Source organism: Budorcas taxicolor, chromosome 23 (genome assembly GCF_023091745.1).
Source record: "Budorcas taxicolor isolate Tak-1 chromosome 23, Takin1.1, whole genome shotgun sequence".
Lineage (NCBI taxonomy): Eukaryota > Metazoa > Chordata > Mammalia > Artiodactyla > Bovidae > Budorcas > Budorcas taxicolor.
This window is the reverse complement of record NC_068932.1, coordinates 35,123,286-35,149,713: the sequence shown is the minus strand read 5'-3', so window position 1 is coordinate 35,149,713 and position 26,428 is coordinate 35,123,286. Positions and strand designations below refer to the sequence as shown.

The 26,428-nt window shown below is 37.4% G+C and overlaps 1 protein-coding gene across 1 annotated transcript in view; it reads right to left on the bottom strand.

Moving 5' to 3' along the window:
- Positions 1-26,428, bottom strand: part of ATRNL1 (attractin like 1) — a 795,857-nt gene that overhangs the window by 539,775 nt on the left and 229,654 nt on the right. Inside the window, exon 20 of the mRNA XM_052660645.1 lies at positions 11,499-11,592. Coding sequence (XP_052516605.1) covers positions 11,499-11,592 — 94 coding nt within the window. The remainder of the gene's footprint in view (positions 1-11,498; positions 11,593-26,428) is intronic.

The following is a 26,428-nucleotide window of genomic DNA, read 5'->3' as shown; positions in this document are numbered from 1 at the left end:
TATCACAGTAGAACAAGATCTCAAAACTGTCTGCCACCAGTATCTCCATCGCAGGCAGAGATCCAGCTGCTTCCTGCCTCACTGGGAAGCTCTCCAAAATGAGCGCATGCATCTGACCTAGGCTCCTTTCAAACTACTGCCTCAGCACTGGGAGTCAAAGGGTTTGAGATTTTCTGCACATCCTTTAAGAGAGGAGTCTCTGTTTCCAATAGCTCCCTGGCTTTCATGAATGTACGCCCTGCTGCTTTTCAAAGCCAGACATTCTGAGAGCTTGTCTTTCTGGTATTGGCTCAGTGGGCTGAGAAGCCCAATGTGAGGCTCAAACCCACTACTCCTTCATGACTGTAATATTTCTACCATTTGTGGATCACCAGCCCAGTGGTGTGGGTCCTGAATATACTGTGTCGCCACCTCACTTACTCATCTCATTGTGGTTCCCTAATGTCTTTTATAGCAGGAATGTCCTTTCTGCTAGTCTTCAGGTCAATGTCATAGATAGTTTTCCTGTAATTAGTTGTAATTTTGATGTGTCTATGGGAGGAAATCAGTTCAGGTTCTTCCTACTCTGTCCTCTTGGTCACTATATTTTACAATTATTTTATTCTAACAATCCCAACAATTCTATATGTATTGAGACCTACTCTGACATTCTAGAGTTAAAACCACTTAACTTTGCACATGAATTTGAGCAAACTCGGGGAGACAGTGAAGGACATGGAAGTCTGGTGTGCTGCAGTCCATGGGGTCACAAAGAATCGGACACAACTTAGCGACTGAAGAATAACATCTTTGTTATGTCTGATGTCAATGCAATCATCAAACTGGAGATCAAAGACAAGGCAAAGTTTCCTTAGAGCCAGCTTCCAATGACAAAAGCTCTGATAAAAGAAATGGAGAAGCCTGCAAAGGTTCTAAGAGATGAATGGGAATCAAGGAACAATTTGACTCTAAATCTCAGACATTTCACTAATCTAAACCTAGAAGTCACTAACCTAAACCTAGAAGTCACACTTAAAGAACAGGTCATTTAAGGTTATTCAAATAAAAGTGCAATAGTTAAGGATGTCAAGCAAGCTGCCAACATAACTACTTGTGGAAAGGTGTGTGACTCTTGCAACAATCAGTCTTCAAACCTAGTCTTTTATAATAAAGGTTTGGAGCTTAAGGCACAATCCAGTGTAGAGGGGTAGAATGGAGCAAGTGTATTCCATGCAATTTTCCAGGACTTGGGCTGTTCCTAAGTCCTGAAATCTTGTAGGTCCTCATCTTTATCTCCACTGAAGCATTATATGGGGAAAGAGAGCTTGTATAACACAAGAGCTTTTAAGGGGCCAGGTCTGAAGTGGTGGACATAATCCAATTGCATGACCTCCAACCTAATTCTGATAGAAAATGGGAAACAATGCCTAATTGTGTTCAGTAAGTTTTCGTAACTGACAACTAAATGAAATTCAATCTAATGGAGTTCTGGAGGATGATGTGTTGGTTTAGAAACACTGATGGCAGAACTAACATTTAAATTTGAAAGTTCCTAATAATCCAAGAGCTTTAAACTCAAAAAGACACACTCAACAATTCAAATATTTACCTGACATGGGAGGTTTTATATTAATATTCAAGTTGACCTTCCTACCAGGATAAGTACCATTTTCCCCCCTTCCCAAGAAGAATTGTAGCAAGAGGCGGGGGGTGTGGAAATAATTGGGAAAAACAAAATCCAAAAATACACTAATTTACATTTGTTTTATAAAACCCTGTGTGCTGTGCTGTGCTTAGTCACTTCAGTTATGTCCGACTCTGCAACTCCAGGAACTGTAGCCCACCAGGCTCCTCTGTCTGTGAGGATTCTCCAGGCAATACTAGAATACTAGAGTGGGTTGCCATGCCCTCCTCCAGGGGATCTTCCCAGCCCAGGGATCAAACCCAGGTCTCCCGCATTGCAGGCAGATTCTTTACCATCTGAGCCACCAGGGAAGCCTAGAAACCCCTACTATGTCCCAAAAACTAGTCTAAAGAGGAAGGCACAAATTTGATCATCCAAAAATGGAAAAGGTACTGACATCATCCTCTGCCTCCCACCATCAAAACAACATAGATTAAAATGGGTAATAATCTTAAATACTGCTGGTCTAAAGGTAAACTAGAGAGGAAAAATTGGTCAGGAAGAAGATTCTCCTATGGAAATATTTCTTGAAGTGTGGCAAAAACTATTAATGTTGCAATGCTTATAATAAAGCAAAATTTTGATCCCATCATAGAGTTTAAGTCACCATTTTCCAGGAGATTCTTCTTCACCCTACTTTTGAGAGCCAGAGTCTTAATCCTACCATAAAGTGAAAGTGAAAGTGAAGTCGCTCAGTCATGTCCGACTCTTTGCGACCCTGTGGACTGTAGCCCACCAGGTTCCTCCATCCATGGGATTCTCCAAGCAAGAATACTGGAGTGGGTTGCCATTTCCTTCTCCAGAGGAATCTTCCCAACCCAGAGATCGAACCCAGGTCTCCCACATTGCAGTCAGACGCTTTAACCTCTGAGCCACCAGGGAAACCCAATCCTACCATAAGTAGCTGTGAAAAAGTTATGACTACTAAAGAGGAAAGATGTAAGGAAGAGAAAGGGGGGATTCAGTTATGAATTAAACTACTAAACTGAAAATATCCTGCTTACTAATAGTGCCATATATCTAAGGTAGTTATATTTATAGTTTCAAATGCCTTTGAGAAATTTTATCTTCAATTTATTACAGATAAAAAGTAAAGCATGATTCTGGGTCAACCCAAAAATTTTGATTACATTACCAACATAATATCTAATAACATCATGAATGTATATATTTGTCTCCAGAAAGAAATAAATTGCTCTAAGATCTCACCCTGTTTATGTAACTTATATGCAGAGTACATCATGAGAAACGCTGGGCTGGAAGAAACACAAGCTGGAATCAAGATTGCCGGGAGAAATATCAATAACCTCAGATATGCAGATGACACCACCCTTATGGAAGAAAGTGAAGAGGAACTAAAAAGCCTCTTGATGAAACTAGAAGAGGAGAGTGAAAAAGTTGGCTTAAAGCTCAACATGCAGAAAACTAAGATCATGGCATCTGGTCCCATCACTTCATAACAAATAGATGGGGAAACAGTGGAAACAGTTGGGAACAGTCAGACTTTATTTTTGGGGACTCCAAAATCACTGCAGATGGTGATTGCAGCCATGAAATTAAAAGACGCTTACTCCTTGGAAGAAAAGTTATGACCAACTTAGACAGCATATTAAAAAGCAGAGACATTACTTTGCCAACAAAGGTCCATCTAGTCAAGGCTATGGTTTTTCCAGTAGTCATGTATGGATGTGAGTGTTGGACTGTGAAGAAAGCTGAGCACCAAAGAACTGACGCTTTTGAACTGTGGTGTTGGAGAAGACTCCTGAGAGTCCCTTGGACTGCAAGGAGATCCAACCAGTCCATTCTAAAGGAGATCAGTCCTGGGTGTTCTTTGGAAGGAATGATGCTAAAGCTGAAACTCCAGTACTTTGGCCACCTCATGCGAAGAGTTGACTCATTGGAAAAGACTCTGATGCTGGGAAGAATTGAGGGCAGGAGGAGAAGGGGATGACAGAGGATGAGATGGCTGGGTGGCATCACCGACTCAATGGACGTGAGTTTGAGCGAACTCCGGGAGTTGGTGATGGACAGGGAGGCCTGGTGTTCTGCGATTCATGGGGTCGCAAAGAGTTGGACACGACTGAGCGACTGAACTGAAGATCTTATATACAATAAATAAAACAACAAAGGTAAACACCAATTAACCAGATCAGTGGTTCTCAATGGGGATAAATGTGTGGGTAACAATTATCTCCATAATTATGGAGTTCTAATGGACCATATTAAAATAACTAAAAACAGAGGCAGAGGATGATAGATGACCTGAATGCACAAGGCAACTCCACATGACAAGAAGAGTCAATCCAAATTTTACACCTTGGAAAACAGAAAATAAAGAGATTTGTCCATAATTACTTGACAGTAGAACCTAACCTTTTTACTGATAAACAAAAATTAGTTTTCCATGTTTATAATATATAGTGAATTTTCTAGGAATGCAATTACCACTTAAATTGAAAACAGACCATATATAATTTTATTTAGAATTTAACAAAGATGAATTCAACATTTCAGAAAACTTCATCAACAAATACTTATGCAATTCATGGTATATATAGCACACATTTTGGAATATGTGTCCAGAAAATGTTTCAGACTCCTTTTAAGAAAATAAGAACTAATTCTGTTATTTTAATCCTATCCTATATATTTTGAAAAAAATTGTATTCCTATGATATACAATGTACATGGTAAAAATTACATATTAAAACTATTTATTTGAGTAATGCCAGTTGATTTTCAGCTAGGTATCCTAACAGCGTTCCCAGAAGCCCAAAACCCAACTCTACCAGCTCGGTATTACTGTGTGTTTTTCCAAAGTATCCTCTATTTCCTATTGTCTAAGATATGATATAGTTTCCAAGGTCTTTTTAAGTTCCAGAAATAGAATGTGTGCTGTGACATGTGGTAGGGTTTCAGGTAGAATGAATGCTTTCTGTGACATTTTATCTAAATCTTACCTATATTTTAATCTAGGGAAATATTTTGGCCGAGTCGGACACGACTAAGCGACTGAACTGAACTAAACATTTACAAGTAAGATCCAGCTACTATTTGAGAATATAATACTTCCTTATTTTCTCCATTTCAACAGCCTATCACTTATCTTGTTATAAGATCTCTAATTTCTAATTTACCATCTTCACTGGGTCCAGAGTGGATGGAAGGAGTTTCACAGACTCCTTCTATTTGACCCTTTCTACCTAACAGCTCTTTACCCAACAGTCAGAAGACCAACAAGAGATTCTGCCAGCTGCTATATAAATCCATTCCAATTATGCACGTAGGGACAGGAAAATAACCACAGAGTGAGTTTACAGACCCATGTAGGGGGCTTCCCTGGTGACTCAGACTGTCAAGAATCTGCTTGCAATTCAGGAGACCTGGGTTTGATCCTTGGATCTGGAAGATCCTCTGGAGAAGGGAATGGCTACCCACTCCAGTATTCCTGTCTGGAGAAATCCATGGACAGAGGAGCTGGTGGGCTACAGTCTATAGGTGGCAAAGAATTGGACACAACTGAGGGACTACTGCTATCACACTGAATTAAATAGATTTGGACCAAAATTCCATTTACAACATGGTCCCTATAAGTTTCCATGCTAACAAAGGGGCTATTATTCATCTCTAAACACCATAACACTATCTATTTTTTTAATACAAATTTATTTATTTTAATTGGAGACTAACTACTTTACCATATTGTATTAGTTTAGGAAAATTCATTAAGTTCTAGAGATGCTATTCCACCATCACTGAGAACCACTGACCTAATGATTTGATGTTTCCTTTGTCCAACCAAAATATTTTGAGCTTCATCCTTACTGGGTACAATATATAACACGTTATTGACTCACACTTCCTGTTTGTACCTGAGTAGACTGCACTCATCTCACATGCTAGTAAAGTAATGCTCAAAATTCTCCAAGCCAGGCTTCAGCAATATGTGAACTGTGAACTTCCTGATGGCCAAGCTGGTTTTAGAAAAGGCAGAGGAACCAGAGATCAAATTGCCAACATCTGCTGGATCATGCAAAAAGCAAGAGAGTTCCAGAAAAACATCTATTTCTGCTTTATTGACTATGCCAAAGCCTTTGACTGTGTGGATCACAATAAACTGTGGAAAATTCTGAAAGAAATGGCCATACCAGACCACCTGACCTGCCTCTTGAGAAATCTGTGTGCAGGTCAGGAAGCAGCAGTTAGAACTGGACATGGAACAACAGACTGGTTCCAATTAGGAAAAGGAGTACGTCAAGGCTGTATACTGTCACCCTGCTTATTTAACTTCTATGCAGAATACATCATGAGAAACGCTGGACTGGAAGAAACACAAGCTGGAATCAAGATTGCCGGGAGAAATATCAATAACCTCAGATATGCAGATGACACCACCCTTATGGCAGAAAGTGAAGAGGAACTAAAAAGCCTCTTGATGAAAGTGAAAGTGGAGAGTGAAAAAGTTGGCCTAAAGCTCAACATTCAAAAAATGAAGATCATGGCATCCGGTCCCATTACTTCATGGGAAATAGATAAGGAAACAGTGTCAGACTTTATTTTTGGGGGCTCTAAAATCACTGCAGATGGTGACTGCAGCCATGAAGTTAAAAGACGCTTACTCCTTGGAAGAAAAGTTATGACCAACCTAGATAGCATATTCAAAAGCAGAGACATTACTTTTTCGACTAAGGTCCGTCTAGTCAAGGCTATGGCTTTTCCTGTGGTCATGTATGGATGTGAGTGTTGGACTGTGAAGAAGGCTGAGCGCCGAAGAATTGATACTTTTGAACTGTGGTGTTGGAGAAGACTCCTGAGAGTCCCTTGGACTGCAAGGAGATCCAACCGGTCCATTCTGAAGATCAGCCCTGGGATTTCTTTGGAAGGAATAATGCTAAAGCTGAAACTCAAGTACTTTGGCCACCTCATGCAAAGAGTTGACTCATTGGAAACGACTCTGATGCTGGGAGGGATTGGGGGCAGGAGGAGAAGGGGACAACAGAGGATGAGATGGCTGGATGGCATCACGGACTCGATGGACGTGAGTCTGAGTGAACTCCGGGAGTTGGTGATGGACAGGGAGGCCTGGCATGCTGCGATTCATGGTGTCGCAAAGAGTTGGACACAACTGAGCGACTGAGAACTGAACTGAGACATGAGTAGCTTTGTAACTAAAAGAGAAATAAAGATCTTCATTCTTTATGCAGAATATTGAAAGGTACAGGAAACTAACTACTGTAGTCATGGTGAAACCATAAAAACCATGGGAGTTGGCCAGACAATATCATAAGTATATACCATAATATTTTATCAAAACTTCTACCTATTTTTATCTGCAATCTTTTATTTCCCACCAAGAAACATCCATATCTATCAGAAGTGTTGTCAGAGGTTGAAAGAAAAATAAATGAACCACTGACCTTCTTAAAACTTAAAACTTCTTAAAACTTCTGACCTTCTTTAAACATGCATTGAAAATGACACACATTGTATTGTACATAATGCAAACAAGCGTCACCTTCACATTGTTAACTGAGAAATTTTACAGGAAAAATATGTGTGTTTTCCTTAAAGTCTGCATGTTGCTCTTCAAACTGAAAAAATTTTCCAGAGAAACAATTTTCACTCATTTCATGTTAGCTTATATTTTCATTAAATTCATTTTTTTAACTTACCAATTTTGAGTTCCAACTGTGTTCAGGCCAGTGCCAGAATGAGGACTCTACCATGGTTAAGATTAATAATTTGCTGTTCCTTTAAATAAATATTTTGACCCCATATTGAAGGCCTGCCCAGGATGTCTGCTATTCCCCTCCCCCCATCTTACACCACAGGAAATGCATTGTTAAAATTTTCTCTAATTATTTCCCATGGGGTTCATGGAAAAAGACTCTGAAAAGGTTGGCAACCCACAACTCCACATTCCCAGGACCTTCATATTATTGATGATGAGCACTTGAGCACTAATTTATCAGCTGGACATTTAAGCTTCCTGCTGGCTTCACTCCATGTTAGTCAGTATTTCTTTATCATCTCTCCCTGAAAGCTCTTGCTTCTCTTTAGATTTCTGGCCATTTGGTCACCCTACAATCTCAGGACTCCGACGCTTTCAAGAAAACTCAGGAATCTGCATTTGCCCAGCTTTGTTTCTTTCATTGTAAAGGTGGGAACAATGCTTTTTCCGGCTCTCTGCATCCTTGAGCAAAAACTAGAAATGCTGTGATCATGTTCATGTTCACTTCTTTGCTTTGTTAATGTTGTTTCCCCTTCTCTTTACTATATTCTCTACTCAGAAAACTTGAACTCTCTTCAACTTTCATCTTAAATATGCCCTGTTCTAACTATCCTTATTCTTCCATGATAAATCAATCATTCCTTTCAGTCCTCATTCAATATTTTCTTCATTCTATTCCACTGAACAAATTTATTGAACATTTATATTGTCGTACTAATGCAACAGTCCCCAAAGAGTTTCACTTAATAAAGGATATAAGCAAGTACACATATAATACATTGGAAAAATTCATAAATAGGAAGAGACTCAATTTCAGTTTTGAGAGGTTATGAAAAATCCACCAGAAGATGTGATGTCTAACTACATGTGCATGCTGCGCTAAGCTACTTCAGTCGTGTCCGACTCTCTGCAACCCTATGGACTGTAGCTCGCCAGGCTCCTCTGTCCATGGAATTCTACAGGCAAGAAGACTGGAGTGGGTTATCATGCCCTCCTCTGGGGGATCATCCTGACCCAGGGATCGAACCTGTCTTTACATCTCCAGCATTAGGCGGGTTCTTTACCACTAGTGCCACCTGGGAAGCCCCCTTCTAACTACATTTGTTGTTGTTCTGTTGCTCAGTGGTATCCTACTCTTTGCAACTCCTTACTTAAAGCCAAACAGAAATTATCCTGGGAAGAAGGAAAGGCTCATTCATAAGGATCTCAAAGCACTAATTTAAGATAGTGTAGTATATTTTGCCTAGTGTCTCCACTGCAAGCCTAATACTTTAAGTAAAAGCCATGTATTATTCATCTTCATTAACAGTACGAAGCACTCACTTAATGATTGTCTACTGACATGAGTGACTAACTTTGCTTCCTAACAAGAGCATTTTTTCCAGTATAAGCACATGGCAGGAAATTACTGCTTTAAATTATTGCTTTAAGAATGAGGACCCTAGACTTCCCTGGCAGTCCAGTGGTTAAGAATCCACCTGCCAATGCAAGGGACATGGGTTCAATCCCTGGTCTGGGATGATTCCATGTACCGCATGGCAACTAAGCCCTGGAATCGTAACTACTGAGTTCACACAAGGCAACTAATGAGCCCAAGCGCCCGAGTGTCCGAGGTCTGCACCAAGAGATGCACCAATGAGAAGAGCATACATGGCAATGAAGAGTAGCCCTTACTCACCGCAACTAGAGAAGACCCAGTGCAACCAAAAAAAAAAAAAATTAATTAACTTAAAAAAATTTTATGAGGATGCTAATGTCACCACTGCCCCACACTGAAATAAATAAAACAAATATGTATACAAAAATAAATATAGGTATTTAATATAAATGTGTAATATAAACACTTCTATTTTATAAATATATTGTATATGCCATGTAAATTACAAATATAAATAAATAAAACAAATAAGTAAAATGAAAAAGCAATGACAGTAATTCTATCCATAAAAACTTAGAGTGAAGTAAGTCAGAAAGAAAAACACCAATACAGTATATTAACGTATATATATGGAATTTAGAAAGATGATAATGATGACCCTATATGTGAGACAGCAAAAGAAACACAGATGTAAAGAACAGACTTTTAGACTCTGTGGGAGAAGGCAAGGGTGGGGTAATTTGAGAGAATAGCATTGAAACATGTATATTACCATATGTGAAATAGATCACCAGTCCAGGTTTGATGCATGAGACAGGGTGCTCAGGGCCAGAGCACTGGGAAAATCCTGAGGGATGGGATGGGGAGAGAGGTGGGAGGTGGGGGTTCAGGATGTGGAACACATGTACACCCATGGCTGATTCATGTCAATGTACGGCAAAAACCACTACAATATTGCAAAGTAATTAGCCTCCAATTAAAATTAATTAATTAATTTTTTAAAAAAGAAAAAATTGAACAAAAAAAACTATCTACAAAATACACCCACAATTTAGTATTCCAATTTCTCCCATACTTGTAAAAAATTTCCCCTAATTATAGTAACTAGCAATAAAATGTACTTTCTTCATTCAGAACTACATAAATTATTTTTCTAATATTTAATGCATATGTGAAATCTTATAACTGTATATCTAACCTTACAAACCCATGAGTTCAGTGAATTAAAATACTGTCTCTTTCACCTGGAATCAAAAATGTGTTACTAAAATACTACATCACCTAAGAGATAATTATTATGGATGGCTCTGCCATTTACGAAAAAACAAAGTACAAATTTAAACTGTCAGTGTTTAAAATGATATTAGAAGCTCAACAAAAATATTTGTTGCTTAAGACCAAGATTTACTACATAAATCACTAGGAAAAGGGGAAGCAAGAAACAGGGGGAAATGAAAATGAAGGGCTCTTGTTAAGAATCTATTAAAATTTTAATATGGCAACAGCAGAACATTCAATCAGTCAAGAAGCTCTCCTAAGCATGAGGCCCTGTGCTAATGTACACGTCACATGACCACAAAGTTAGCCGTGCTTATAACAACCAGCATACAGCATTGCAAAATACTGGCGGCATCTCTGACTTAAAGCATAGGACTCTGCTTAACTGAATTGGTAATGAGAACAAAGTAGCCTTCTTTAACAGGAATTTCCCTATGATATTATGCTTTGTCTTTACTTTTAAGTTTAGCGACTATGGAGAAGGATAAAAACTTGTTCTGTTCACCTTCTCTTGAAAACCTATGACACCTCAGAGACTAGCCAAAGACATGATCACCGAACATGAAAACTGCAGGATAATTCTACAGCAAATAATATATTTGTTCTAAGTAAAAACAAACAGAAAGATCATTTTCCAAAGCTAACAGATTTTTTGGATATAAACTTTTATTTATATATAGATAGATACAGTTTTGGAGAACGCTTTATTAATCTTTAAAATAATTATGTGGTTTATGTCAAATACAGTATATTATATCTAATACAAAGACAAGTACATGCAGATAAATAATTCAAAACTATCAAAATGATTTTAATATATAAAGTAACAAAAATCATTTAAATAACCTGAAACAATTAGTTTTTAAAGTTACTTCTTTTGGAGGTGGGCGAGAATCAATCTTCAGATTAACAACTAAATTACAAAAAGACAAAAAACACTCATAGAACTACTAAAGGCAGAGTAACAACAAGAGTGGGTTCATGTCTAATGAAATAACAGAAAAAAAAAAAGAAAATGAGTATAAGAAACCAACTGAAAGGCTTAATGAGATTTTGATGATCAGGATTAATAATAAAAGATTTAAAATAAAGAAATGCACAGAAACATTGAATTTCAGTTCTTTAACAATATATAGAGGAAAATCATAAAGATAGCCACCCAAATTTGAGATTTCATATATAAGATGTTCTAGAAAAATAAAAATATTTCTTTTTATCAGAAAGGTACAAAAGACAAATATTCTATGGGCTCTGTTTTAAAACTTCCACAAAATTGTCATTTAAAGGCTTAAGTTGTCTGAAGATTGATAAAATGCATATCAGCATAGTTAATGATAATATTGGTTGCTTAACTAACACAACACTAAACTTCAAAGGGAAACCTGTAGCAATCACTTCCACAGCACAAATTTAACCCACAAAAGTTCTATAAAGTAATTTTTACTTACAATTGGCATTGATCACCTTTTATTCCTTTAGTTGTGCAGAAACATTTTCCTGTGTGCATATGACAAATATTTGCATGGCCACTGCATGTACAAGCTGTAAGTCAAAACCAAAATGATATTGAATATTCCCCATCACAAACATGTACATCACATTTCAGGGAAGATTTTATTTTCTTATTTTTAAAATAATCGATTATCCTCTTGCCATCCAAAAACTAGGGTTATGACATGGGTTATTTTTAATTAAAGGGAAGTTAATTTACTCATTTAAAATTTTTTGTGAAACACTTCAAAGTCTTTGGAATATGCTTAAGTCCAGTGTGGATCCAAGTATTTATCTCATCCTTTTTTGGACGTTTTTCCATTTCTAATTTGGAACATCTACTTAATAAAATGAGTTTCAAAGAAAACAAGATCTTTCGAGTCAGACAGCTTAGCTACAAAATGCACATCTATAATGACTAGTATGTTGACCTTGGGCAATTTATATAAACCTCTTTAGTCTTAGTCTCTCTGCCTTCAAAAACAGGGAGATACTCTTGGGACTTTTGTGAGAATTAAATGAGATAATGTATTTTAAATTCTGAACACATATCAAGGACTTAATAAATTCAACTGTTACCTCCACTACTGTTACCACTGCCAACAATAAAATAATATAGTTTTTATGTATTGTATAAAGTTTCTTTGCCCAAAAATCATTCTTTTAAATTTCTAAAGTCATTCTCAGTTTTAGTATTCCAGAATACTACCTGAAACATGCCACAGTATAATAGTTATACCCAGTGAATTTGGTTCATATGAACTCATTTCATTTTCTTACTCCACATTCCTTTGTTAAAGATCAGTGTTCCAAATATTTAGGACACAAACCTCATACTTCATTGTGCCCAACATCTAATCAGCCAGTAGGTTCTAGATTCTACAAGGAAGCATCTTTCTTGTATCTGACCTTTCCTTTCCATGGTGATAGCCATCACTCAAGTCCTGTCACTTACACGCTGAGACTGATACCAATATAATTCAGTAACTGATCATTCCACCTTCAGTTCGGCTACAATTTCATTCCTCAACCTTCAGACATGTTTTAAAAAGATAGGGCTGATCATGCCATTAAGCCTCTCAAAAACTTTTAATGAGAACTATTGTGTTTCTGCACACAATCAGCTAGTTAAACAATTCTACTGATAAAAATGAAATTATTTGGCTTTCTCCTGATTTTCATACACATTTAAAAATGAGATAATGAGCCACTATTTTGATCAAAATATAAAATACTGTCATGTGGAGTTATTTGCTTGTGCATTCAGGATACCTATCGTCTTCTGCCTCTTTTTAAATTATTTTAATAGGATCCATTAGAACTTTATAATTATGGAGATAACTGTCATCCCCACATTTATCCCCACTGAGAATCACTGATCTAATTAATTTGTATTCCTAGGATATAAAATCTTTGTGGCAAAATATTGCAGAAACTAAGCTTCTCATTGCTTATGATCACTTGCTTTGAAAAAACACATAATTAATGTACAGTAAAAACATACAACACTACATACACACAAAAAATAATTTTGGCAGTAGGTACATTTTTATGAACCTCGGTTTGCTTTCTTCAAGAGATGAGATTTTTTTTCAAGATTTTCTTTCTTCAAGAGATAGGAATACCAGACCACCTTACCTGCCTCCTAAGAAATCTGTATGCAGGTCAAGAAGCAACAGTTAGAACTGGACATGGAACAATGGACTGGTTCCAAATTGGAAAAGGAATACGTCAAGGCTGTATAATGTCACTCTGCTTATTTAACTTATTAGCACAGTACATAATGGGAAATGCCGGACTGGATGAAGAACAAGCTGAAATCAAGATTGCCATGAGAAATATCAATGACCTCAGATGACACCACCATTATGGCAGAAAGCAAAGAAGAACTAAAGAGCCTTTTTATGAACGTGAAAGAGGAGAGTGAAAAAGTTGGCTTAAAACTCAACATTCAGAAAACTAAGACCATGGTATCCGGTCCTATCATTTCATGGCAAATAGACGGGGAAACAATGGAAACAGTGAGAGGCTTTATTTTGGGGGACTCCAAAATCACAGCAGATGGTGACTGCAGCCATGAAATTAAAAGATACTTGCTCCTTGGAAGAAAGCTATAACCAACCTAGGCAGCATATTTAAAGGCAGAGACATTACTTTGCCAACAAATGTCCATCTAGTCAAAGCTATGGTTTTTCCAGCAGTCATGTATGGACGTGAGAGTTGGACTATAAAGAAAACTGAGTGCCAAAGAATAGATGCTTTTGAACTGTGGTGTTGGAGAAGACTCTTGAGATTCCCTTGGACTACATGGAGATCCAACCAGTCCATCCTAAAGGAAATCAGTCTTGAATATTCCCTGGAAGGACTGATGCTGAAGCTGGAACTCCAATACTTTGGCCACCTGATGCAAAGAACTGACTCATTTGGAGAAGGGGATGACAGAGGATGAGAAGGTTGGATGACATCACTGACTTGATAGATATGAGTTTGAGTAAGCTCCGGGAGTTGGTGATAGACAGGGAAGCCTGGTGTGCTGCAGTCCATGGGGTCACAAAGAGTCAGACACAAATGAGCTACTGAAGTGAACTGAGGTTTTATTTAAAAAATCTCTACATAACAGTATTTTTCCTTCATAAAGAATATGGAAATAGATCGGATTTACGTTTTTGAATAAACTCTGGAAACACAATATGTGAGAATCACAGAAATGAATGACAAGGTACAGAAATGCAAGGAAAAGGAAATTATCGTGAGCAAAAAAGGAACTCAGATGTACTGATGACAGGTAACATCATAAATAGTAAATGAATATAACATGATATCTTTTAATATTAACTTGAAGTTTCACAGTAATACTATTTGTATTAAAACTACACTAAAAAAACAAATGATATACATTAAAATTTTAAAACTTAGGTAAACATTTTATTTATTCTTACGGCAGAGCTAAATAATGTCATACTTGCGGTGTTTCTTTAAAGAATTATCATTGTATAGTAACTTTAATAATTTCTGAGACAAAAAAAATTGTGTTAAAATACTTTTCAATGTAAACTCATTTTGAGAGAATTCCCTTGAGGTGCTATACTTTGGGCTAAAATGGCACAAATGTATTTTAAATTCAATTGTTTAAAATGTATATTTTATGACATGACAATGTTGAAATTATTCTGTTTTTGTCAGCATTTGAGGTTATCTTTTTATGCTGAATAAGCACCTATAAAATCACCATACTGTGGCCTTTTATTTGGTAAATTTTCTATGATGATGATTTTACAGCTTAGATATACACTAGAGGAACATTGTGTGGTCACATGGTATTTCTGTTTCCCTATAACATAAATTTTCAATATCAACTTACAACTGAAACTAAAAAATAAGGATAGGAAAACAAATGCTATAAGAGTTATTCAAATACATTGTATATAAAGAACATACTTTAGAAAAATGAAATCAAACAGTAGTCATTAGCAGTATTTGTTTCAAAGTCAGTTTACGTGCTTAGAGCTTTAATTTCTATGTCATTGCTATTTCTCACAAACACAGACAACTTCTGGGAGTTGGGAAATCATGTCCATTTAATTTCCTTTCTACATTTCTAGCATAATTATACTTGATATTTAGTAGATATACAAAAATTATATTTTCCTTCTTATATTTTTATTTACAGTTCTAAGTCCAAATATTCACCATCTGTGGCTTATGCAAATAGGAAAAAAAGATAGTTGAAGTAAAATAAATATCAAAAGTCAATGTCAATATCTTAGAAGTCTGATTTTTCTCACTGATATAAATAAATATGAAATGTCGATATCAATATCTTAGCAATCTGATTTTTCTCACTAAAAACTCAAAAATTATATTATCACATATTAACCTGTTACTCAGAGTACGATTTTGTTTTCTTCTGGAAAGATAAGTCTCATAATTTAAAATATGTCATTTCATTTATAAGATTACTTGGTTTACTTGGGATATTGGGCACCTGTATTTGCCTAAATACAGAGTAAATGAGAAATTAAGAAATACTTCTTTCCCCAACAAGTCAAGTACAGTGAAACTCAGTTATTCTGTCCTTGTTCCAGTTGCTGGATGCTACTGGGTGAAAGGCAGTACTCTAGAGCTATTCTGAGGATATGACGGTGAACAATAATCTACAGCTTAAGGACTGGAACTGACGAGTAAATGGCACTGTTTTGAGGATTTAAATTACAGACTGAAAAGTCTTAAAGTGCCAAGAGGGCTATATGTTTCATATTTTACATTTCAAAGCCATCCAACATATTGAAAAATGAAAAGAAAAAAAAAAACCTCTTAACCATCTGTTTAAGAATTAGTAAACTATATCTATGAGGCCAAGTCCTCATTTCCTATTTTTAAAGGGCTCATAACTTGAGAACGGTTTCTACACATGGAAACAATTGTGAAGGAGGAGGAGGAGTTGAAGCTGGAGGGAAAGAGGAGGCAGAGGAGGCAGCAGTAAAGCGACGATCACACCCGGGTCAGAAAAATGATCATTCGCTCTCTGATCCTGTAGAGGAAAAAAAAAGGCCAACTCCAGAAACACAATCAGAAAGCCTGGAGTCACATAACTGGTCAGTTTTACATTCTGAATGAATGTTAAAAACTAAGATCTCATTTAAAACCAACAAGGGAAAAAAAAAAAATAATAATAAAAATAAAACCAACAAGGGGGCTTCCCTGGTGGCTCAGTGGTAAAGAATCCATATGCCAATGTAGGAGACACAGGTTCAATCCCTGATCTGGGAAGATCATCAAGACTGTATATTGCCACCCTGCTTATTTAACTTATATGCAAAGTACATCATGAGAAATGCTGGGCTGGAAGAAACACAAGCTGGAATCAAGACTGCCGGGAGAAATATCAATAACCTCAGATATGCAGATGACACCACCCTTATGGCAGAAAGTGAAGAGGAACTAAAAAGCCTCTTGATGAAAGTGAAAGAGGAGAATGAAAAAGTTGGCTTAGAGTTCAACTTCAGAAAACGAAGATCATGGCATCTGGTCCCATCACTTCATGGCAAATAGATGGGGAAACAGTGGAAACAGTGTCAGACTTTATTTTGGAGGCTCCAAAATCACTGCAAATGGTGATTGCAGCCATGAAATTAAAAGATGCTTACTCCTTGGAAGAAAAGTTATGACCAACCTAGATAGCATATTCAAAAGCAGAGACATTACTTTGCCGACAAACGTCGGTCTAGTCAAGGCTGTGGCTTTTCCAGTGGTTGTGTATGGATGTGAGAGTTGGACTGTGAAGAAGGCTGAGTGCTGAAGAACTGATGCTTTTGAACTGTGGTGTTGGAGAAGACTCTTGAGAGTCCCTTGGACTGCAAGGAGATCCAACCAGTCCATTGTGAAGGAGATCAGCCCTGGGATTTCTTTGGAAGGAATGATGCTAAAGCTGAAACTTCAGTACTTTGGCCACCTCCTGCGAAGAGTTGACTCATTGGAAAAGACTCTGATGCTGGGAGGAATTGGGGGCAGCAGGAGAAGGGGACGACAGAGGATGAGATGGCTGGATGGCATCACGGACTCGATGGACGTGAGTCTGAGTGAACTGCGGGAGTTGGTGATGGACAGGGAGGCCTGACGTGCTGCGATTCATGGGGTCGCAAAGAGTCGCACACGACTGAGCGACTGAACTGAACTGAACTGAAGCTCGAGTGCCACCGCTACTGACCCTATGCTCCAGAGCACAGGAGCCCCAACTACTAAGACCACAGGCTACCACCACTGAAGCTGCTGTGTCCCAGAGCCCATGCTCTGCAATAAGGGAAGCCAGTGATAGAGAGGCCTGCGTGCTGCAATCAGCCAGCAGCCCCTGCTCCACAACTAGAGGAAAGCCCACACAGCAACAAAGACCCAACGCAGCTGTAAATAAATAAATAAAATGTGTTACAAACAAAACAAGGTTCTGGTTTTCCTTTTTGACAGAAGAGGGTTAGGCATAAACACTGGAAAATTTTGACCAAAATTAATTTCAACCCAACTGTCCTGGAATTGTATTTTTAATATCTTCCATTTAGCTTGGACAAATGAGTAATTTCAGTCATATTTCATTTTCTAACACTAGCAAGATAAATTTCTTGAACACCCCTAATCACTACCATTAGTTTTTGACCTCTTCAACTTTGACTTCTTATATTTTCTTTCTTTAATCTGTAGCTTTCATTCAGCTAAAAAAGTAGGGCAAAATGTTAATACCCTGGGCTAGAGAAGTGGCAAGAAAGCCACATATTATTAGAATTATTCACAAACCAAACATCAATAATAAGTGAAATACCAGGCATTTTTTCCCATATTAAGTTCTACCACCAAAAATTACTGCTTGGCTCAAGTTCAAATTCTAAATTCCAAATTATTTAATTTTTATCATGTCTCTTTTCAAATCTGCATTGCTTTCAATGAGATTATTTTTTAAAGTTGCATTGAATTATAAAAACACAGATACACAGATAAATACATAGATGCACAGATATATACACAGATAAAATTCACAGACAGACAAAACAGAGAAGAGAAAGCTTTTCATTGTAGAAAAAATATCTAACTGATACTATAGAAAGGATGATAGAATTAGAAAATCTCCATTTGGAAAAAAAAATCATAAAAATAGTAGATAAAAGTTTGAAAAGTAATATGATATTCACATAGTCTCAAAGTATCTCCTACAAGACATTTTTCCATTAAAGGAGAAAATAGTAATTTCATAGTGAAGAAATCTGGCAGATACTACTTTAACCAAGTGTTCATAGTGAACACTACCATTTACTGAATGAGAACAGCATGTAACTCCTGATATGGTGAGAAGAATTTAGCATAACTACACGGCTATTTCTGCCAAAAGTGTGCAATCAAATGTTATGATGAAGAAATGTCACACAAAGCCAAACTGTAGTACATTCAATGTTGTTGTTGTTCAATTACTAACTCATGTCTGATTCTTTGTGATCTCACAGACTGTTCAGTTCAGTCACTCAGTGTTGTCCGACTCTGCGACCCCATGAATCACAGCACGCCAGGCCTCCCTGTCCATCACCTACTCCCGCAGTTCACTCAGACTCACGTCCATCGAGTCCGTGATGCCATCCAGCCATTTCATCCTCTGTCGTCCCCTTTTCCTCCTGCCCTCAATCCCTCCCAGCATCAGAGTCTTTTCCAATGAGTCAACTCTTCGCAGGAGGTGGCCAAAGTACTGAAGTTTCAGCTTTAGCATCATTCCTTCCAAAGAAATCCCAGGGCTGATCTCCTTCAGAATGGACTGGTTGGATCTCCTTGCAGTCCAAGGGACTCTCAAGAGTCTTCTCCAACACTACAGTTCAAAAGCATCAATTCTTCGGCACTCAGCCTTCTTCACAGTCCAACTCTCACATCCATACATGACTACTGGAAAAACCATAGCCTTGACTAGACGGATCTTAGTTGGCAAAGTAGAGACATGCAAAAACAGGCCATACAGGTTTCCTGGGACACCCGAAAACAGAGCATTCGATGAAACCTTTCCTAAACTGAAATGGTGTGAAACAAAGGGGACATTAGCATAGGACACATCTTGCTAACAGTGTACAAAATAAATCAAGACAAAGCACAGATGCTCACAGAAGCAATTCTAAGCTACAGCAGCTTGATGCTGAGATGCTGAGGGTAATTCCCAGGGAAGGAGTTTGGTGGTGCCACTTTTGTAGCTTGAGGGGTTGCTGTTTCTCTAATTGTTCAGTCATTTAGTCATGTTCGACTCCTTGCGACCCCATGGACTGCAGCACGCCAGGCAACCCTGTCCTTCACCATCTCCCAAAGCCTACTCAAACTCATGTCCATTGAGTTGGTAACGCCATCCAACCATCTCGTCCCATGTTGCCCCCTTCTTCTCCTGGCTTCAGTCTTTCCCAGCATCAGGGTCTTTTCTAATAAATCAGCTCTGTGCATCAGGTGGCCAAAGCATTGGGAGCTTCAGCTTCAGCATCAGCTCTTCCAGTGAATATTCAAGGTTGGTTTTCTTTAGGGTTGCCTGGTTTGATCTCCTTCCAGTCGAAGGGACTCTCAAGAATCTTCTCCAACATCACAGTTCAAAAGAATCAGTTATTCAGTGTTCAACATTCTTTATGGTCCAACTCTCACATCCATACACGACTACTCGAAAAACTAGAGCTTTGACTATATGGATGGACCTTTGTCCACAAAGTAATGTCTCTGCTTTATAATAGCTGTCTAGGTTGGTCATAGCTTTTCTTTCAAGGAGCAAATGTCTTTTAAGTTCATGGCTGCAGTCACTGTCTGCAGTGATTTTGGAGTACGAAGAAATAAAGTCTGTCACAGTTTCCATTGTTTCCCATCTATTTGCCATGAAGTGATGGCACTGGAAGCCATGATCTTTGTTTTTTGAATGCTGAGTTTTAAGTCAGCTTTTTCACTCTCCTCTTTCAACCTTCATTAAAAGGCTCTTTAGTTCCTCTTCACTTTCTGCCATAAGGTGGAGTCATCTGTGAATGTGAGGTTATTGATAGTTCTCCCCGCAGTCTTGACTCCAGCTTGTGCTTCTTCCAGTCCAGCATTTCTCATGATGTATTCTGCATATAAGTTAAATAAGCAGGGTGACAATATACAGCCTTGACGTACTCCTTTTCCTATTTGGAACCAGTCTGTTGTTCCACGTTTGGTTCTAACTGTTGTTTCTTGACCCGCATACAGGTTTCAGGAGAGAGGTAAGGTGGTTTTGTGTTCCCATCTCTTTAAGAATTTTCCACAGTTTGTTGTGATCTACATATTCAAAGGCTTAATGTAGTCAGTGAAGCAGAAGTAGGTTTTTTTTTTTTTAGTTCCCTCACTTTTCCCATGATCCAACGGATGTTGGCAATTTGATCTCTGGTTTCTCTGCCTTTTCTAAATCCAGCTTATGCACCTGGAAATTCTCAGTTCACCTACTGTTAAAGCCTAGCTTGAAGGACTTTGAGTATTACATTGCCAGCATGTGAAATGAGCAAAACTGTCCAACATTCTTTGGAATTAGAATTAAAACTGACCTTTCCCAGTCCTATAGCCACGGCTGAGTTTTCCAAATGTGTTGACATACTGTGTGCAGCACTTTTACAGCATTATCGTTTAGGTTTTTAAACAGCTCAACTGGAATTCCATCACCTCAACCAGCTCTGTTCATAGTGATGCTTCCTAAGGCCTACTTCGCTTCGCATGCCAGGATGTCTGGCTCTAAGTGAGTGACCAGACCATCATGGTTATCTGGATCATTAAGACCTTTTTGTACAGTTCATCTGTATGTTCTTGCCACCTCTTCTTAATCTCTTCTGCTTCTGTTATGTACTCGCCATTTCTGTCCTTTACTGTACCCATCTTTGCATGAAATGTTCCATTGTTATCTCCAATTTTCTTGAAGAAATCTCTAGTCTTTCCCATTATACTGAATCCCTCTATTTCTTTGCATTGTTTACTTAAGAAGCCTTTCTTACCTCTCCTTGCTATTCTCTGGAACTCTGCATTCAGTTGGGTATATCATTTCCTTTCTCCTTTGCCTTTTGCTTCTCTTATCAGTTACTTGTAAAGTCTTCTCAGATAACAACTTTGCTTTCTTGCATTTCTTTTTCTTGGGGATGGTTATGATCACCATCTCCTGTACAATGTTACAAAATTCCATTTAGAGTTCTTCAGACACTCTGTCTACCAAATCTAATCCCTTGAATCTATTTGTCATCTCCACTGTATAATCATAAGGGGTTTGTTTTAGGTCATACCTGAATGGTCTAGTGGTTGTCCCTCTTGTTGATCAATTGCTCAGTGGTGTCCAACTCTGTGACCCCCATGGACCACAGCATGCCAGCCTTCCCTGTCTTTCACTATCTCCCAGAGTTGTTCAAATTCATGTTCATTGAGTCAATGATGCCATCCAACCATCTCATCCTTCGTCACCTCTTTCTCTGCCTAGCCTCAATCTTTACCAGTTTAGGGGTCTTTTCCAATGAATTGGCTCTTTAGTTCAGGTGGCCAAAGTAAAGGAGCTTAACTGTCAGCATCAGTCCCTCCAGGGAACATTCAGGGTTGATCTTCTTTAGGACTGATGAGTTTGATCTCCTTACTGTCCAAGGGACTCTCAAGAGTCTACCCCTTTCTTCAAGTTAAGCCTGAATTTTGCAATAAGGACCTCATGACCTGAGCCACAGTCAGCATTAGGTCTTGTTCTTGCTGATTGTATAGAGCTTCTGCATCTTTGGCCGCAAAAAAGAGAATCACTCTGATTTTGGTGTTGACCATCTGGTGATATTCACTGTAGAGTCATATCTTGTGTGCAGTATAAGCATCAATGTTACTGGCCTGATTTCTATAACTATAATGTAGATAAGAGAATTCCCAGGTTTTAAAAAATAAATCCAAAAATGTTTAAGGAAAAGAGGGACATCAAGCCTATGATATTTAATTGAGAGATAAGAAGAGAAAAAACAAATTTGAAAGAATATTCTAAACAACTTTTCTGTGTAAAATTATGCTCCCCAAAATTAATAGACCCTTTTGACTTTGAAAAGATTAAATATATCTACACTTAAAAACAGATAATAAAAAAAACAGATAATAAAATACACTTTTATGAATTCTACTTGTAAGTCAGTAATAACATGCTAACTGTATTTGAAGAGTTCCTTGTTTTTCTTGTATGTTACTAAGGGTATGTTTTTATATTTTTGAGTGAAGGGATGTGCTTAACAATATATAAAATAAAAAATGATTTCATTTCTCAAGAAAATATTAGTCCCTATTTTAAAAGAAAAATCACCCCATGTGAAGAATTATCCAAATGCCTTCTATTGCCAACAATGGGATTCATAATCACAATACAGCTTTGAACCTGAAAGAGTTAACTGCTGGCAGATAGAAGAATAAACAAAATATACTCTTAAAATCATTAAATATACAAATCATATGGTATAGGGAAATAAATATTTTTGATGTCAGCTGAAAACATTTGTAGGATGATACATTCACTAAAATGACCCCCAAATTAATAGGTAAGTGAAGTGAAGTGTAGATGGTAAGCTTAGGGAAGTCAGACACCAAGATTCTATTCTATTGTCTGAAAAACTAGAAACTGAGAAGAATTATATAAATTCCATTTTTTCCTTATCTAAACTTCATATAACTCCTTTTATAGGTACTTAATGAAAAATTTATATACAAAATATTGGATTATTACTCAATAAGTTATGAGTACAGACTGAAACACCATTTATAATTGTTGAAACTAACCCTCATTTAGAGAAAAACAATATGTATCCTTATAGTCAATATTGCTTCTTGCCTCTGTTACTGAAAAATAAAAGAAAACTTAAAAATTAACATGCCAAAAATCATAACCTGCTTTTTACCTCTGGCTCTAAAGTGAAACAACTGGTTGAAATGTGAAAGCCATCTAGCCAGAAAGTCTGAATTCCACTTTCTCTTGGATTATATAAAAATGAGTAAAACGTATCACGTAAACATTATATTTTCTTAGTAACTAATTTAGCAACGGACTAACTGCATACCAAGTACAGTACTACTACCTATATAATAGGGACACAGAAGTAACATAAAATAATTTTTAAAAAGGTAAGACAAAACTTCTCATCAAGAAGTTCACATTCTACTGAGACAAGAGAACAATAACTTACAAAAACACTGATGGCTATCACCATGAAAGTACAAACACTGCCTGAAGTCAGAATGGAAAGTACAAGTTTTCAGGCTGAAATTTCCCCTCAGCTGAGATTTGAAAAATGCATAATGGAGCTCAGAGGCATAGTAATGTCCAGGAAAGTACAGATCAGAAAAACGGGTGAAGAGTTGGGTTAATATAAAGAAGCGACTGGAGATGAGGTGAAAAGAAACACAATATTGTGAATCTCATACAGAAGAACAAATGATCAAGTAAAAAAAAAAGAGAAGATGAACTATTTAGGAATTATTACAATGGGTTAGGCTAAAGTAAAGATAAATACAACCAGACAATGGCAGTTCAATTATGGCTTTGAAATGCATGAGTTGACCACTGTTTATACCTGGGATTCAACAGAAGTAAGTACATATTTGCTTTGAAGCACAAGAATCTGGGAGTCCACATTTGAATTCTGGTCCCATCACTTGCTGGCTTAACCTCTTACATGACTCTTTGGCCCTATGTCTTTGGTTTACTTCTCTGTAAAATGGACGTAATGGTACATACTTGAAAGAATGCTTAGGAGAGGATGAGAAACATTAGGGAAATTTCTTAGCAATATTCCTGATAAAAATAAACTATTAAACATTAGTTATCTATGTTTTTAATATAATGTTTGGAGCTTGGCTGACTAGGAAAATGTCAGAATCTTAAATGTGGCACAGAGAAAAAGAGAAGTAAAGATTTGGTAGAATGTGAGAACCATGGTAGGATATAAAACCAGAACTATCACTCAGGGTCAGAGCATAAAAGGCCTTGAATGTCTTGTCAAGGAGTTTTTATTTATTTCACAGATACTTTGGAAGCAATGAAAACTTTTGGAAATGGTCATAAAATCACTGAATTTTGAGGGAAGAAAATGTGTCTTTGTCTTCTGATAGTTCAGTTCAGTTCAGTCGCTCAGTCGTGTCTGACTATTTGCAACCCCATGAATCACAGCACGCCAGGCCTCCCTGTCCATCACCATCTCCCGGAGTTCACTCAGACTCACGTCCATCGAGTCCATGTTGCCATCCAGCCATCTCATCCTCTGTCGTCCCCTTCTCCTCCTGCCCCCAATCCCTCCCGGCATCAGAGTCTTTTCCAATGAGTCAACTCTTCGCATGAGGTGGTCAAAGTACTGGAGCTTCAGCTTTATCATCATTCCTTCCAAAGAAATCCCAGGGTTGATCTCCTTCAGAATGGACTGGTTGGATCTCCTTGCAGTCCAAGGGACTCTCAAGAGTCTTCTCCAACACCACAGTTCAGATAAAGGAGGTATAAAGGTGGATTACAAACGGAGACACTGCGTATAAGGAGGGTAATTGTTCACTAACTCAACAAATATTTAATAAGAATCCATTCCATTTTAGGGCCTCCCAGGTGGCTCAGTGGTAAAGAATCTACTTGCCGATGTAGGAGAAATAAGCTTGATCCCTAGGTCAGGAAAATCTCCTGGAGAAGGAAATGGCAAGACCTCAGTTTTCTTGCTTGGGTAATTGTATGGACAGAGGAGCCTGGCAGGTTACAGTCCATGGAATTGCGAAAGAGTCAGACACAACTTAGTGACTAAACAACAAAGAACAACACGTAACATTTTAAGTAATCTGTAACATCCATCAGCAGTAGAAGAGAAGAGGAATCATGAGGGCCTAAACTAATAAGGGGAACAGAATACAAAGGAGGGTATAGATACCAGACACAACGTGGAGTCTGTTTGGGGCACAAGGGTTGAAGAAAAGGAAAAAGTCAAAGGTACCACAGAAATCGAGCCTAAAGATGTGGGTGAAGGGAGAACATTCTTTCAAATAATAGTTACTGAATTTAGTTTATGAACATTAATTTGAATAATAGGGGCCTTCTATAGAAATGTTTAATAAGAAGTCAAAATTAAGTTAAAATTGCTTAATAAAGTAGACTGTTATACATACAATTTACACAAAACATAAATTATATGCTAAATATACAATTAAATGTTTATACAGTTGCTTTAAAGCTTAAAAGCACAGACCATGGTTATTGTAAAATTAGTACATTTTATTTACTAAAATTTGAAAGAAAAAGCAGTATAAAAGGTATAGATAAAATTATACGTGATTAAGAAAAAAGCTATCACTTACATTCAGGTCTTATGATATATAAAAATGGACCTTTGAAGAAAAGGCATTTCTTCCTAAATAATATGTTAAGACAGATTTTAATATGTTTATGAACTATTTACAGGGAGTATTTATGCTGGTGCTTTCTTACACCTGCTCTAGGCATTTCTAATATATAATTAACTTCACCACCATCACTAAGTAGTTTTGAAATATGAAAAAGTGTGTATGTAAATTGGTATTTAGCTTGATTTTGCTTTTGAAAAAATCTGTAAGTATCAGAAAAAGCTAAATACATGCTGAGAGTTTCTTAGTTAACCTCTAATTTTCTGTAGCATAATAAATAAATGTTTTATATGTTTTAGAATATGAGTAGTACCCCCAATTTAAATTCACCTCTTCATTTTCATCCTACACCTGTCATTTGAAGCTAATAGGAATTCCTCAACATTTGTAGGTCTAGGGTTAGAGCCATTTTTGTCTTTAAATTATAACACCTTATCTTACTTTTAAAAAAACAAATTGTGCCAGATCCTTGCAACATAAAACCTAAAGTAAAACATGATGAGGAAGCTAAGCATTACATCAAGCAAAACTAAAGGGAAACATTGAACACTTTGACGGTTTCTATCTTGCCCCCAATAGGTTAAGTATTATTATCTGGTCCCATCACTTCATGGCAAATAGGTGAGGAAACAGTGGAAACAGTGGCTGACTTTATTTTTCTGGGCTCCAAAATCACTGCAGATGGTGATTGCAGCCATGAAATTAAAAGATGCTTACTCCTTGGAAGAAAAGTTATGACCAACCTAGATACCATATTAGAAAGCAGAGATATTATTTTGCCAACAAAGGTCCATCTAGTCAAGGCTATGGTTTTTCCAGTGGTCATGTATGGATGTGAGAGTTGAACTATAAACAAAGCTGAGGGCCAAAGAATTGATGCTTTTGAGCTGTGGTGCTGGAGAAGACTCTCGAGACTTCTTGGCCTGCAAGGAGGTCCAACCAGTCCATCCTAAAGGAGATCAGTCCTGAGTGTTTATTGGAAGGACTGATGTTGAAGCTGAAACTCCAATATTTGGCCACT